At 34.2% G+C, this 16,552-nt stretch overlaps 1 protein-coding gene across 1 annotated transcript in view; it reads right to left on the bottom strand.

Annotated features, from left to right (window-relative positions):
* Positions 1 to 16,092, bottom strand: part of LOC132562841 (DNA repair protein RAD50-like) — a 33,118-nt gene extending 17,026 nt beyond the window's left edge. The window contains exons 1-21 of the mRNA XM_060227618.1: positions 16,032 to 16,092; positions 14,422 to 14,598; positions 14,113 to 14,196; positions 13,750 to 13,851; positions 13,208 to 13,312; positions 12,721 to 12,900; positions 12,238 to 12,306; positions 9,530 to 9,619; positions 8,959 to 9,019; positions 8,437 to 8,514; positions 7,951 to 8,027; positions 7,524 to 7,625; positions 6,894 to 6,963; positions 6,195 to 6,295; positions 5,178 to 5,282; positions 3,737 to 3,838; positions 3,165 to 3,277; positions 1,801 to 1,899; positions 939 to 1,025; positions 491 to 583; positions 39 to 73 (exon numbers count right to left, since the gene is read on the bottom strand). Of these exons, the coding sequence (XP_060083601.1) occupies positions 39 to 73; positions 491 to 583; positions 939 to 1,025; positions 1,801 to 1,899; positions 3,165 to 3,277; positions 3,737 to 3,838; positions 5,178 to 5,282; positions 6,195 to 6,295; positions 6,894 to 6,963; positions 7,524 to 7,625; positions 7,951 to 8,027; positions 8,437 to 8,514; positions 8,959 to 9,019; positions 9,530 to 9,619; positions 12,238 to 12,306; positions 12,721 to 12,900; positions 13,208 to 13,312; positions 13,750 to 13,851; positions 14,113 to 14,196; positions 14,422 to 14,550 (1,882 nt within the window). The 5' untranslated portion in view covers positions 14,551 to 14,598; positions 16,032 to 16,092. The remainder of the gene's footprint in view (positions 1 to 38; positions 74 to 490; positions 584 to 938; positions 1,026 to 1,800; positions 1,900 to 3,164; positions 3,278 to 3,736; positions 3,839 to 5,177; positions 5,283 to 6,194; positions 6,296 to 6,893; positions 6,964 to 7,523; positions 7,626 to 7,950; positions 8,028 to 8,436; positions 8,515 to 8,958; positions 9,020 to 9,529; positions 9,620 to 12,237; positions 12,307 to 12,720; positions 12,901 to 13,207; positions 13,313 to 13,749; positions 13,852 to 14,112; positions 14,197 to 14,421; positions 14,599 to 16,031) is intronic.
* Positions 16,093 to 16,552: the final 460 nt, after the last annotated feature.

Genomic DNA, 16,552 nt, shown 5'->3' with positions numbered 1-16,552 from the left:
TTGTTAGAACTATTTTGTTATCAGGAAATCATACTTACTTTTTAAGTCATCTTCTTTCTTTCGCAGCTGTTCACTGAAAAAAATATGAGTTTCCAACAGGTAAGTGGAATTTGATAATACAGAAAAAAAAATTTCATATGCCTTTTGTATTTCAAAATCATCTAGATGTTCCACAAATATTAACTTTGACCCTTTAACTTCTACAAACGACCACTAAAATCTACTCTGGTGTTAAACGTCATGCTACAATACAATGGTGTGGATAGGAAATAAATTTGTTGATAGGTTCATTGGACTCATCTTGTACACAATTTTTATCATGAAAATGGTCAAAAGTGACCAATGGCCATTTAACATTGACCACTGTCCACAATATCAAAGGTGTATAGAGGTTTCCTGGTACGTCATTATGTTTAAATGTGACAGTGTTAACAGTTTGTTGAAATATTATTTACAAACATCAAGTTTCCGTATGTTAACTAATACTGACCTCATCATCTTTTTCTCTGCTTCTTTAGATGACAGCGATGTCTGAGATTTCCGAAGATCTTGTGAGAGTTTCTTCACAGATTCATTCTGACTCCTGTAATTTCAAGTCGTTTATTTTAAATTTATTTTTCATCTTAAATTTCAAACTTTATCAACTTTTTTACATTGTTTCAATGATACTTCTTTCTCTAACTGTATTTGAAATTTTCACAACTGCCTTTTAGCTCGAAGGTATGGGGTCACCTGCCCGACCACGTGGGTTTTCCCAAAGTACTCAGGTTTCCTCCTGCACTAAGACTCCTTGCATGCTTCCATCCGAGCCAACAAGAGTGATTAATATAAGTTGGAAAAACTTGCTTCGCACTTTTTGTAAAATGAATGTTTATTATCATTACTGATGGAAAAACAACAGAACATACAAGACATAACAAGAACACAAAACAGCTTACGTGATATAGCTGTCCAGCTGGCCGCGGATGTTACTCTTTGGTACGTCCCCCATCAAGTAGGATAACGTGTCTTCATGTTTGGTTCGCCTAGAAGTAAAATATCGCAGTCTTCAGGATAAAACTGAAAACTTGTACAGCCAAAACCAAATCATCCAGCATACCTTTCATGTAGTAAATAAGTGTGATTTTCTTCTACTGTAAATTATCAATCTTAGAATTGTTTTATTTTCATTGATTTAGTGGGTAAACAACAGCCCTTATAAGGTCCTCAGGTAAATCGCTGGAAAAAGGATACCACAAGGTAAGGAGGGAGTGACTCAGTAGGCACAATAACAAGACATCTGGTAGGAGTGTTCTCAACAGTAACCAGCTTCACATCTTACATAGGTTGTATATTCTATTCCTTGTCGACCTGTTTCACTGTGTTACGATTCATAAGGGCAAATTTTTGTGCCAACATGTGGTACCTGTATAACAATATAATGTCATGTGATAAGGGTACAACTTTAAGGGTGCTTCAGGGGCTGAAACTTGTAACTTTGCCCTGGTGAGCTGGCAAGGAATAAAGTACACTACTTACTTGTGATGTGAAGCTGGTCAGTGTTGAAAACATTCCTATCTGAGTTCTTGTACATGTATTTTTGTCATTAAAATGAATGGAAATGGAAATACACTACTCACTTGCATTTAATTTACATATATAGCAATTATGGATTATGATTTTTCATATCAAATAAATTAATCAAAATCTGATGATTTTCAATTAGTTTTAATTAAAATAATAATAGATCATCAACAAAACACTAAATAAGAACTTTGAATTATCTATTATGTAAAAGTGGTTATCAACTGGACAACATACAGACGTCGTATTGTCTCTTCTTTAGATATCTTGTCTTTCTTCAGCACATCTAATTGTGCTTGGGCACTCGACTGGAGATGCAGGCGGTTCATCTCTGAACTGAAAATAACATGGACAGCATTGATTTATAGGAATCCAGTAGAAATTCAATTCACATTATCACTTGATGCTACAGATTGCAAAACTCAGGTAGAGCAATCACCATCTTCTACAGTGAAATCCGCGTAATATCATGTTCTATTTGTCAGAGAAAAATGTGATACAAAGTGGAACATGACATTAACAGTTGACACATTTTCCCAGATGTCTAAACCCGGCAGTTAATTTTCAGATGCGCTAACCTGACCTTTTTCTCAAAGAAATTGTTTTAAGACAATAGATTTGAAATTTGATCTGATTTTCCGGTAAGAATGGTGATTTTCCTTGTCTTTTGTTTGTGTATTCTTTGAAATATCTAAACTGTAATTTTATAAAAACCCAAAATTGTCTTTGAGTTCAGGATATTTAATGATATGAAATCAAGTCAAGATATTTACAACTCATCAGTTTGACAACTGGATAAGAAATAAATTGAATCGCAGATAAAACAGAGAATCACCAATGAGTATCAATGTTAATATGGAATTCGCGAAACAAATTCAATAAGGAGCCTTCAGATAAGTGACAGATCAATCATTTAACAAGGTTAATAAATTCCATATCACATCGTTCTGAGTGTAAGAATCTATTTATCATAAAATTTGTATTTCTGAAAAATAAGCAAAAATTTCAAGTTAATTACCTTACAAGACAGACTAATTTTAACATGAAAAGTACATTTTTCTCTTCCAAGAAAATAATGTGAGACTTGTTACCTCAGTGCCCCTATCTGTGTGACCAGTCTGACTTGTTACCTCAGTGCCCCTATCTGTGTGACCAGTCTGACTTGTTACCTCAGTGCCCCTATCTGTGTGACCAGTCTGACTTGTTACCTCAGTCCCCCTATCTGTGTGACCAGTCTGACTTGTTACCTCAGTGCCCCTATCTGTGTGACCAGTCTGACTTGTTACCTCAGTCCCCCTATCTGTGTGACCAGTCTGACTTGTTACCTCAGTCCCCCTATCTGTGTGACCAGTCTAACTTGTTACCTCAGTGCCCCTATCTGTGTGACCAGTCTGACTTGTTACCTCAGTGCCCCTATCTGTGTGACCAGTCTATCTGTTGACTACCTCAGTGCCCCTATCTGTGTGACCAGTCTGACTTGTTACCTCAGTGCCCCTATCTGTGTGACCAGTCTGACTTGTTACCTCAGTGCCCCTATCTGTGTGACCAGTCTGACTTGTTACCTCAGTGCCCCTATCTGTGTGACCAGTCTGACTTGTTACCTTAGTGCCCCTATCTGTTCATCTAGTTTTGTCTTGTCCTTGATAAGCTGTGAGATTTCTTGTTTGGTCTTTTCAACGTCTAGGCTTTCTTCTACCATCTGCAGGTCATGGTCCTAAACACAACCAAAAAATATTGTAATATTCAAATTATGTATAGGGACATCAAAAATTGTTCAATGGTTTTGTGCATCCACTTCTTATATAGAATTTTGGATCTAGACTATCTACATTTAAATACAGGGAATTCTAGAAACTCTTTTATCTTCAACAACAAAAAAAATTGATTTTTTTCACATACAGTGTCCAAATAACTGTATATACTATATAATACTCAACAGAAAACAAACATAAACACATATTTGTGGTATGCCATTCTGTATCTATTTATATGTAATTGTTTTTGTTCTGCTGACCTGTCTCTTAAATCTTGTTTAGCACATGTTAAAATAGTGCTTAATCAATACCCATCCCCAGAAGGAAGACAAGATTTTCCCTGACTGAAAGTTTGGATATTTGAATCCATAGATATAGAAAATATTATCTTTATCAGAATTACAGGACATTGTACGTACAGCACGCTTGAGTTCCCGAGTCAGCTGGTCCCGTTTACCCGCTGAGGCCTCTACCTGACTTAACTTCCTGTTTATCTGCTTCATCTTGTCTGTGTTGTCTGCCTGTCAACAAAACCATTGTCATCTGTGTTATCTGGCAATAACTCAAGATAAATCAGGTATTATATATCAGATATATAATACTTTCCTAACTGTGATTTGCAAATCACTGTAACAAAGCATATCTTTGTGCTCGTTTACACTTCCAGTATAGTTGTTTAATTTATCAGACTAATATTCTGCAACTGTTACAGTGTGGGCTAATTAGTGCACATCTAATTTCACATTATACAGCCATTTTTCTGAGATTCATTATAAAAATGTTTCCTGGTTATTTCATTTCACTCATTCTTTAATAACCATGAAAAGGACTATAACTATGAATTTAGCCAAAAACAACCATGAATAGGACTAATTAAAAAGTAATCAACTGGTTCCATAAGGCCAGGAAATGTTTGCATGAAAAATATCCCCATGCAGGGGGATACAAACACTTTTGAAAACTTAAAAACAAGGCATTTATTTTAGAAGTTATCAAATTTGGCCTATGGACAGGATGGATGGACGGATAAACGGACAGACATGAAAAGCACTTTACAGGCCTCAAATTTAAGGCTTTTTACTGGCTATTTGCAAGAAGAAATCAAAGAATTGCAAGAAGAAAAAATAATGACTTGTTTTCAGCAAGTGGATTCATCAGATGCAAACTGTGAGTGCCTGTCTATTCCTAACATTTCACAGAATTGTTTTGAGTTTTGATTTTCAAAGTGTAAAAATATTAGGACAAACCAGTTCTTCTATATTGTTGATAAATATTGGATGAAGCAAGGTAATACATTATAAATCACAACATAAAACACATTATTTGAACATAGAGATTTGCAATAATAGCAAGTAAAAAGTCATTTTAGCAAATACAAATTTACGGCACTTGCTGTTTTCAGCAAGTGACAAAAAATGTTAAATTCAAGGCCTGCTTTATGCCTCTTTATAAAATGACGAGGGCATAACCACACATCAAGGAACCGTTAGCAAAACACAGTTATTTCTGACCAATTTATACCAACTTATATAAGGGAGATACAATAGATGTCATGTACATGCTCAACAGTGTATACAACTTCGATGAAACATCAAACAATTCTGTAACATCATATAGTTTCTCGGGGCTAATATTTGTGGTTTTCCAAAAATGTACATTTTCGTCGGCCTTTGATTTCACAGATAAATTTCAATAGTACTTCAATTTTCATCAGATGATTATTTTGTGGACATATAGATGCATGGATTTAGAGTACTCACAATTTAAACAAAAATGAATCCCCAAAAAATTAATAATTTTACAGTATATTGTATTTATCAATCTAACATATCGAAAATAAAAAAAAATGAAAGTGCTCACCATCATGTTTTTCTTGATGCGTTCATTTTGTTCCAGTTTGGTTTTACTCTCTCTCAAATCATCCATCTTCTGTTGTAGCTCTGCTTCTTGTTTTTCAAAGTCTGCCTTCAATTAAATCAGTTAAAAAGTATAATTTCAATTCAGTAAAATGTCATATTTTAGTTGAAAGTGGCACACATATAGTTGTGACTATGTCTAGCATTGTCGTAATTAATCAAGGTTTGTTTTTCCTGTCTGAACACTCTATCAACACCTATGATCAGGACAGAGTTTATCGAAGTGAAACTGAGAACAAACTTTGCCCACATTAAAGTGTTCCCATTATGGTTGGTTTGTTGGGTAATTGCTCCATGAACAGACAGGATCTCCTTATAGAAGCTGGTAGCTACCTCAATGAACAACATACAGGAGGAACATCACATGCCATCAAGTACAATTAGAGTCATGTTTCTAGACAAAGAAGACAATCATGCCAGCACAGTTTGTTTCTCAACTTCCTGTGAAACCACAACCGAACCACACACCACAAGTGTTCACCTGATGTTACTTAGGCCCACATTCCACCAACTGATAAAAAACTGATACACTATAAATGCCATGACACATTTTTTTAACAAAAATTTCTGATACTCAGTGAAACTTATCTCAAAGTTGTATTTTCAATATGCTTCTGAAATTCTAGAATCCTAAAATACAACATTAATGAAATACTATAACCTTTCTTCACTAATTTCTTTAAATTCTGAATATCAATTTTGGTGATATATATTTTATCAACAAAAAAAAAAAAAAAACCAAAAAATTCTCCCTTGACACTCCCTATTACTTCAAGGAGGATATGAGAGATATGAAAGTATATGTATTTTCAGTTCTCACTGACAAGCTAATTATTTTCAATAAATGGTATTAGTTTCAATTACCACACATGCATAAAATATACAAATTCAAAATAATGATTGTTAATGAGGGCAGTGTTTATAAAGATCCTGATCTGAAATAAGCATTGATGTGATATACTTTGAGTTGTTTCCCTTCTTCTACCATCGTAACAAGTTTCTCGCGGATATTTTCAACAAATTGACGATACTTCTCCTCAGTAATTTCACCTCTTGAAAACCCTGAAATAATACAAACATATCAAAAATATGACTGAATGTAAATGGGACAAAGGTGTATATTAAGTTAACAATGGAAGGTTTAAGACAAACCCAGGTCCTGCGAGAAAATGTGTATTTGCCACTATTAAAGAAAGGAGAGCTTGTGGACATTTTGAAACAGAAAGACCCATGAAACATAAATATGATTGTTCAGTTTAGTTTATTGTTGCTTGACTTTTTTTAACAGGACATGCCAAATTTAGGAAGTAGAGGAAAGGTGGAGTTCCTGGACAAACACAACTGACCTGCACCCAGTATTTATAATTGTCATGTAATAAAAAGAATGTTTACATATAAGACTCATTCAAGGATTTACAAATCTAAAAGTCAAAAATTGTAAAATATGTAACTGTTTATATAGTTTTTGGAGCTACAAAGAGATAACCAAGACCCAAGTAATTAATCTGAACCAAAGTATATCAAAACATTTTCACATTAATTTTCTGTTAATAAAAATGACCACAAACGTCAACCTCAACTGCATATTTGGGCAGCTAATTGTTACTCAACAAAAGGTATTTTTTATAATAATAGAATGCATTAGTGTACTTATACATACCATCAAATTCATACTTGTCAGCCATTTGTCGAATCAAGGCATCTCGTCTCTTGGTATTTTCTTTATGATTCTAAAACAAAATATTCCCATAAAATTGTACAATGCATTAATTTAGTTTAAATTCTAATAGTTTTGTATCTCTGTCTTCTCCATTGTAAGATGTGAACATCTGAAACAGTGATATTTTTGTTATCTTGCGAGGCATTAATAAGATCTTGAAATTCTGATCCATTAAATAATCAGACACATAATCAGACATATATAAGTAATTACTGCAATGGTTCTGTCATTGACTTGGCAGTCTCCAATTATTCAAGGATATTTCAATAATAACAACTGTTTCAATAGATTCAATGGCAGGTAATACCTACTGTTTGTTACACCTATGCAATATTTGAATTTTTATGCCCAACTCTTTATTAGATATTGTTGAATCATTCTACTGTTTGAATTAAATACAAGAAAATCAGGAATTTGAGACTTGATATCAAGAGCAATATTTGCAATCAAAGATTATCAACTTACATCCAGATCGAAACATCTGAATTTGTTAAAATTAAATTGTTTTATTTCAAATGAAAATCACGAAAACTTCAACCCAGGCAAATAAGCATCAATACAGAAATATACCTGGGCCTCCTGTTCCAGTTTGCTTACGTCAACCAGGGTGTCATTTTTATTCTTTACCACACGGTCAACATCTCTTGAAAGGTCCTCTTTGCGACGCTGATACTGAGGAAATGAAATACATATACTTTTTATACAATATCATTAAAAAACTGGGTTTTATTAATTTGATGCGACACCAGCTTTAAGGGTATATTATAAGACTGAACAGGATAGCTTTATGTTAACCTGGTTTTCATTCACCAGCCCTACTTTTTATACCTAATCTCCCACTCTCAGAACAATTCCCTGCAAACTTTCCTAATAATCTTTTGACAGATCAATTCAATAATGATTGCCATTCCAAGCTTTTTTTCTCTTTAGTGACAGTGATAAAATGTTACTGTATATAACTTCAGCGGATTTGAAAATTAATTCCCCCCAAGCCTACCTCTTGTAGTTTTTCCTCCCTCTCCTGAACCTTGCTCTGAAAATCTGCAAGGACTTTTTTTAGTTCCTCAGTGGAGCCTTCAATAAAGAAGAACAAAGGTAAGAGTATAATAACATAGATACAAACAGAACAAACATTTTGGTGAGGATGACATTGGCTTATTCAAAAATAAATTGATCATCACTATATTACATGCCTGTATGTCGTAAAACTTTAATATTTTTGAGCATGGAATCAAATCACCCAATTTTTTTTTTTAAATAAAAAATCATATAAAGTCATATATAGTTTTTTCTTAACTTAAATGCAAAAAAAAACTTGCAGTACAACACTGATAGTGACCTTTAATTAAAAAAATATGGACAATACCAGAGGCATTTCATCATCTATTTTAAGATATGTAGCACTGTAACATACAAAACATTGAACAAAATGGTAGTTCAGTATTTTCATATCATTTATCATGTTATGTTTACTATATTTTACCTTGGAATTCGTTATCAATATTTTCCTGTAGTTCCTCAGCTGCCTTCTCCATCTGTTTCAATTCACTCTGATGTTTAGCTGACATCAGGGATTATAATTGGAGATATAGACATTTTAATTGGTGTTTATTCCACGAATTAAAACATTGTCTATTGAAATGGTGTCAATTTCCCTAATCTCTTGTCAGGTTTCAGTTTTAAAAGAGGAAAAAATTTGTGGAAGCATTCAGATCTTCAAATAAATGAAGAGTATCACAGGGTTAGAAATTTTGTGTTAGCAGTTGTTAGTTGTCAAATAAAACTGATCAACAGTTAAAAGTTGATACAGATTAACTTTTGTGAAACTAGCTATAATATACTAGATGGTAATGTTGATTATTACCCATGTCTAAATTCACGGGGAGGAAATTTTGCCAATTGTAAAAATAATGAAATTTGCAAAAAGTAAATTTGATTAAAATGACAGTATTTTCATATCTACTGGAAATCATTAATAAAGAATCTTACTATTTTGAATACTTACTGACATCTGTTTGAATTTTGTAAATTTCACCTGCTTTTACACTGATTTGGTCTAGTTTTTCCTGAAATATACACCTTACAATTTTATAGATTATCTTTCCATCATGTCAATTAACAAAATCCATAAAGTGGATGTGGCCTATTTCCTAGATAAATGTAAGAATGTTAAATCTTTCTATATATCTTAAAGATTCCTTACTAAATGAAGTTGTTCATGATATGTGTATTATAACTTAGGTCTATTCCAGTAAAACATCCACTTGACTCCTGACCTCCAATAATAAATCACTTTTTCCATTCTTAAATTTCCTGTTTATTATTTCTAGTAAATTAGCAATTAAATTCTATGTATGGAAACCCTTAATTAAACTAAGCGTGAGGCAGCTCTTTTACTGGAACAGCCCTAAGCAAAATTCAGGATGAAAAGCATAACCCTTTTATAGAAGCTGCAAAAAAATCCTACAACTTTCGTTTGTTTGGGGTCATTCTATTGGTTGTGATGGCAATCCTCTTTACACTTTGAATCAGTGTTTCAGATGACAAAACATCCTAATCATTTCATTGTTAATTACCTCAATTGGTACCAACTTCTCTGCCACCTTGACCACTGACTCCTTAGATGCTTCTAACTTGACCTCAAGTTCATTCATATCAGCATCCAGCTAGGAAAGAAGATATACATTACATGATATTGTTGTGAATGTACATACGGTGATGTGGTGTGTCTTTAGCAAACTAGTCAATGTCAGCTTAACTTAAAGAGAAGGGGAAACATTTCACTAAGAAGGTAGAAAATTTATAAAGAAACAAAACAACTTGTTAAGTGTAATAGATAGAGACAACTGAAACAGAAGGGAGACAACTTACAAACAAGAGTACCACAGGGTGGAACAATATACGTCTGTCCAAAACTATTCAAGAATAAATGAAAAATTACTTAAGTTATTGAGGTAAAACCTATTTTGCAAATAATAATAATAACAATAATAATAATAGTTCTGGACGCAGGCTTTTAAAGCCTATATATATCCAGATCTGAGTTATCAAGTTTCCCGAAGATGAATAAGTTTGTTATTGTCTATTTCATGACTGTAAATGCAATCGGAATTACTCCAATGTTTATCCAATTGGGATTCAAATGTTTTGACTGTTGGTGATGTGACAACAGCATCAGGAAGGGAGTTCCAGAAGTTAACCACCCGCTCACTGAAGGAGTACTTTCTCAAATTCAGTCTGCTTCTCCTTTTTAATAAAGAAAGACTGTGTCCTCGTGTTATTTTGTTAATGTTCGGGACCAGTAAACCCTCAGAGACAGCACTATCATATCCTCCATGTGTTAGCTTGTATACTTGGATCATGTCTCCTCTCAATCTTCTGTGCCTCAATGATGGTAATTTAAGGATCCTTAGCCTGTTTTCATAGCTTAGGTCTTTCATTCCCGGTATTTGTTCATTGTTCTCCTTTGTACATTTTCCACCTCATTTATATCTTTTTGCATATAGGGATTCCATACACAGGCCCCATATTCCAGGTGTGGACGTACAAGCGCTTTATATAATAAACAACATGTCTTGTTGTCTAAATATGTGTACGTTCTTCGGATAGTTCCCATTATTCTATTGGCTTTGTTGACTGCATCGTGAATATGTTGGTTGAAATTGAGGTTGTTATCTGTTATGATTCCAAGATCCTTTATTTTCGTTATGCACTGTAATGTAGCCTCGACTCTTCTGCTTTCCTCGTTTTTATATAAATGTAATGGTATATTATGGTTTTTCTTTCCTACCTGCATAACTTTACATTTGTCATGGTGAAATTTTAGGAGCCATGTATCCGACCAATTTTGAAGCTTATCTAAATCTTCCTGAAGATTCGAGTTATGGTTATGACTAATTTTCGTATCATCTGCAAATAGATATGTACTTACATTAATATATTCCAGAAGGTCATTGATATAGATTAAAAAAAGGCACGGACCTAAAACGCTTCCCTGGGGAATCCCACTTGTTACCGCCCTCCAATCAGATGTTTCCCCGTTTACTGTTATGCGCTGTTTCCTGTCAGTTAAAAAACTCTGAACCCATTTGGTTATTTCTTGTGATATTCCGTATGCCTTTAACTTGCCTAATAGCCGTTGATGTGGGACAGTATCGAATGCTTTCATAAAGTCTAGGTAAACTGTTTGGATTGATCCTCCTTGATCGATAATCTCTGTCCAATGATCAATAACTTTTAGCATCTGTAAAACAGTTGACCTTCCGTTGACGAAGCCGTATTGGTGCTTACTTAACAAATCATTATTTTCTAGATGGGTCATTTTTCTTGCTCTGACTATTTTCTCCAATGCTTTACTTAGTACACTGGTTAAACTAACTGGCCTGTAGTTTCCTGGTGCCTTCTTATCCCCCTTTTTGTGTATGGCAGTTATCTGACCCTCCTTCAGGCTTTCGGGAAGTTCTCCAGATCTTAGAGAAGAGTTAAAGATATCACATAAGGGTGTTTTTAGTATATCGGCGGTTTCTTGAAGTACTTTTGGATGAATATTATCTGGTCCCAGCAATTTTGTTGGGTTCAATGATTTTAAAATGTTGTATATTTGCAGTTCTGATATTTCAGTATTGACACATGGAATGTTAACTGTAAAATTGTTCAGAACTGGGATGTGGCCTTGCGGTTCAACAGTAAATACACTCGAGAAAAAATCTGCCAATACATTCACCTTCTCCTTATCATTTTGAGCAACAACGGTTTCGTTTCCACGCTTAATGTGCAGATCCGGAATTCCAGATCTCATTTTTGTGTTGGAGCTTGCATATCTCCAAAACTTCTTTGGATTTGTTAAATGTACCAAGGGTCATAACTCTGTAAATAATGGGCGAAAGATTTTGGTTATAAAACTTGACCTGGCTTTTATGGTAATTAACTTTCATGTGAAGTTTCAAATTAATCTAAAAAATTTCACGAGTTATCGATTGGAAACCTATTTTGCAAATGTACCAAGGGCCATAACTCTGTAAATAATGGGCGAAAAATTTTGGATATCATTCTCGATCTGGCTTTAATGGTAATAAACCTTCATGTGAAGTTTCAAATTAATCTGTAAAAAATTATTCAAGTTATTGAACGGAAACCTATATGCCACCACCTACCCACGTGAAAACATAATATGTCCCGTCTTTCGACGGGTGTATAAAAAAGGTGGCAACTTTATACAGAGAGACAAGTGCTATTTTTAACAAGCATCCTGACAGCAATAACTATTCTTGTAATCACTCCATACCTGTGCTGCTTTATCCTTGTGCTGTTTAGAGTAGGTGATATCTTGTCTCAACAGTTTCAGGTCTAGGTCCTGTAATGCAGAAGAAAAAATCTGTTCTTTTTTCTAACCTCTGTGCATAACAACAATGAATACATTATTTAAGTGTTAGGTGATTTTCAAGAAATTTTCAGAAAGTTACCCTAACATAACGATAAGACAAAATTATAAATGAATATGATATCTAAAATGTAATATGTATATGAATACATATATAGATTCATAGGCAAAATTTCTCAATGTTACTACATGAAATCAGGAACATTTTTTGCCAAAAATTCTGGAAAAATGCAGTAAGTGCTAAAAAGATATACACAACACTAGTCTATTAGATGTCAGTAATATCAGAAGTCAGAATTAAAACCGTTGTATGAACTAAGTCATGTCCTTACCAATGTAATAAAAACTTATGTCAGCTAAGATTAATCATACTTTAAATGTACAAACCTGACTCTTTTTTAACTTCATAATAGTGTCGAGGGCCTTCACATATCTAGTTGATGCAAAAATGGCATCAAATTTCTCCTTCAGTGACTTGCCCTCACTGAGCGGCCAGTTAGATTCCTCTTGGTGACAGAAGATTACATTCTCCAGAACTGGCTTAGATACACCTAATGATGTTATCATCTAAAGTGGTGAAAACACATGTTTTAGACAGGGTATCACATTCCAAAACACACTAGAATAGGATATTACGTCCATATGTAACTTCTAATAAATCAACACTTGTCAAACTCTGTACTTTAAAAAGCCAAAGCCATATGAAATAATTACCTTTTTGGAGCAAATATTGGTTAAGACATTAAAGCTTGCTGTTGGCTAATGATCTTTGAAACGATATTTGGTTCCATTTATTGTTCGTGTCACAATAGCCTGTCAATCTTATCCAACGATTTTAAATCTCCACAGATAAATTTCCCGTAGTACAACAGACCTCACGATCCATTTCCGCACACTTGGAGCTGATACTTTTCTTTTCCCCTGCTGCATCTCTTCTGGTGATCACTCCTTCCAGGGTTCTCATTGTGATATTCTTCAACTACGAACAAAAACAAATCAAACCTATCATCCCAGTGTGGTCTTTAAAATTCAAGTTTCCAACTCTCCATATACACATATATCCACTGTAAAATATCTCCAGTAAATTGAAGTCCCATACACTGATAAAATTTCTAGTTGACTTTAATAATAGGAGAAGATCACATGACCAACCAAATTACGCAATTCCCCATCACAACAGATCCAGTATTCCCCTCTATCAAGCCAAAGTGTTGTAAGATTCATTTTCTTATGCTATCATTTCCTTGTAATCTCCATATAATTTTCTCAGTGGAGTCAGTTAAACCAAGTCAGTGATAACTGTTCATCTAGTCATTTTCCTGGTGACACATTTTTCCCTTTTCAGCAGTTTCTACAGTCAGAACATCATTCACTGTCACATGAACATGTTGTCAAAGTAAACCTTTGACCTTATACCTTTTGTGTGACCTGTAAACTTCTTTGTACAATAACTGTTTGTCTGGCTACATCCTTGACCTGAAGCCTGATTTGACCTTTGACCTCTCTTTCATGTGCCACCTGTAAAAGTCAAACAAAATTCTAAAGTGAACTTTAATGTAGTATAACTTTGTACTTCAAGAATATACTACAGGGTAATGTAATTTGAATCCTGACTTCAGAAGTCGCTCATCTTTATTTTTATTTCATTTATTAATATGATGAGGTCTCTTTATGCCAAGAAGTATCCTCCTGAAACCTAAGAAATGAACTAAACAAACAAATGAATTGATTAAACGATTGTCTTATTTTGTTTAAGTGAAATGTTATTGAATATCTCACCTTTGGGTCATGTACAAAAGCTCCGCCCTTTGATCCAGGAGGCATCACCCCTGTGGTCATATACTTCAGACATTCTATAACCGTCTGTAAATAATACAAATATAGATCATACACAACATACAAATTTTTTCTAACATGTCACAGGAAACACATATTTGTTGTTTGATCTAATGCATCAACTGGAAAGTTACCAATGCAATAACCACAAAAATGAGCAACAGTGATACACAGAATCTTGCACTAGTGAACAAGTATAACCGCAAATATAACAACACAAATATTTTTCATAAAACATTATGATAAACTTACAGTTTTCCCAGTTCCATTTGGTCCCAGTATCAGAGTCAGAGGACTGTAAAACTCTATCAACTGTTTATCGGAGTCTTCTGGACCAAAACTCCGGATTCCCTGGATTGTCATCTTTTCAATTGTAGACATTTTGCTTTTCTTTCAGTTTTCTTTCAGATCCATAAACCTTGACTCTACCTGAAGTTAAAAGCACTTCCTTAAGTACAATCAACAGATCATTAATTTCAATCTTTACTGCAAGTAAATGAATGTTTCCTGGAGAATTTCAGACACATCCAGTCACATTTATAGCTACAGTGCAAGCAATCAAAGCTTTTTGATCTGAAGATAAAACTTCTCAATCCAGGAAACCTTACACAAACTGAACTTGTCTTTGGCAGATGATGAGATCCTTTGTTGACATCAGTTCATGACAAATCTAGCATAATGGTCAGGATACACTAAATCAAAGGACTATCCCAACATATGGCATTCATGGCATCTATAAATGACAGAGTTGTGTAGGCAAACATAATCTTTTGCAATAAAAGCAGCAAGCGAGTGCAACCACAGGGATTGGATGTTCTATATATATGCATCCATGATACTTCAGGGGTTGAGCTCAATGTCACTCACTGCACCCGTGGAACATTTCCTGAAAAAGTTTAAGGTTCCATGTGCAGCACATTGTGGGTAAGACAAGAAGACTAGTTTCATCCTTTGCAGTATATCAAACAAATCTTGAGGTCATTTTTAAGGGTAAGTTGGACTGACTTTGAATTTGGGTGTTCAACCTTTGTTATCTTCAAAAGGAGCATATTAGTCAGTGATTGTTCAGGTTTATTTTTTCTCCTGAACCCTGCTATTGACAAATCAAATGACGATGCTTGTGCCATCAATTTTGCCAGTAAAGGTTCCAGAGAGCAGAAGTGATTGTAACTCCTGGAGTATCGAGGATGTATTTTTGTGACACAAAATGTTAAGATTAGAATATCCAGATTCCTGTGATGTAATTAATATGGTACATTTGTGTGAAAAAGAAATGTTTTTTTAACGACCATAAACAAGAGGGTAAAATGTTGTATTTGTTTACCCACAGTACCTATATCTGATGTATATATGCAAATTGATGAGCACAATCTACTGCATAGAGAACTATGTTCTAGTCCTACAGGGTTCTGATTGCCTATCCTAAATTTATTTTGCCTAGAGAATACTGACTGCGACTAAGACAAAAATGAATTGCCAGATTGTCAGAACCCTTTGGACATGCTTATGTTCAACCTTATGGACCGTAAGGTCCTTTGAATAAAATTGAATTGAATTGAATTGAACCCTCCATAACTTTCTTTTTCGATTTCATACCTGAATGTGCTAAATTTAAGTCATTTCAAAGTATGCCAAGTTTACTCGGCTGGTAATACTATCGATCTAAACAGGAAATACGAAGTGTCAAATCAATGCATCGCTTACTCAAAATACCAGGTAAATCTGGACAGGTAAAGTCACAAAACGTGTGTTTGTTTACAAACGAGGATGTTTACTTAACCTTGTGTTGTTGAAATATAACACTTTAAAATGCTAAGAAATCACACTTTAAGCTTTTAAAACGTCTGTTTGCATCTTCTTACCAAAAGTATCGCCACAATTCCACTTATTTCAGCAATGTTGACAGTTTTATCTTCCTTATACCTAGTCAGCATCATTTATTTTCCCGCGGGAGTGTTCGTTGTACCGGAAGTTGTTGCAGGGATTATTTCCCTTAACTCGACAGTCTCAAAAAAATTCCTATCAATTCGCTAGAGTTATTTCCCTTTATATGTAGGAAACGCACAATATATTTAAAACGAAGAGTTCCGTTAAATAACTTGCCGAGGAAAGTTTTTTCTTTCAGTGGGAATGTGTTTCGGAATTACATATATCTTTTGCCAAATGTACCATTAAGAATGCCAGACTTATCAACTTAAAAGGTTTCTTTAGAACACCTGATGATAATGGTGAAGCTACAGTTATCGCTATTGATGACCGTCAAAACGAGAAAATTTTACTGTGATACTATGTATGTCCTACAAATACCGGAAGACGTTTAATGGTAATAAAAAAAAAAGAAAAGGGCAGGTGTTCCGCGGTAAACAAAAAATACAATGACATT

This window comes from Ylistrum balloti, unplaced genomic scaffold (genome assembly GCF_031769215.1).
Source record: "Ylistrum balloti isolate Yb309-2 unplaced genomic scaffold, AGI_CSIRO_Ybal_v1 Utg369672, whole genome shotgun sequence".
Classification (NCBI taxonomy): domain Eukaryota; kingdom Metazoa; phylum Mollusca; class Bivalvia; order Pectinida; family Pectinidae; genus Ylistrum; species Ylistrum balloti.
The sequence above is the reverse complement of the archived record's forward strand: the minus strand, read 5'-3'. Positions and strand labels throughout refer to the sequence as shown.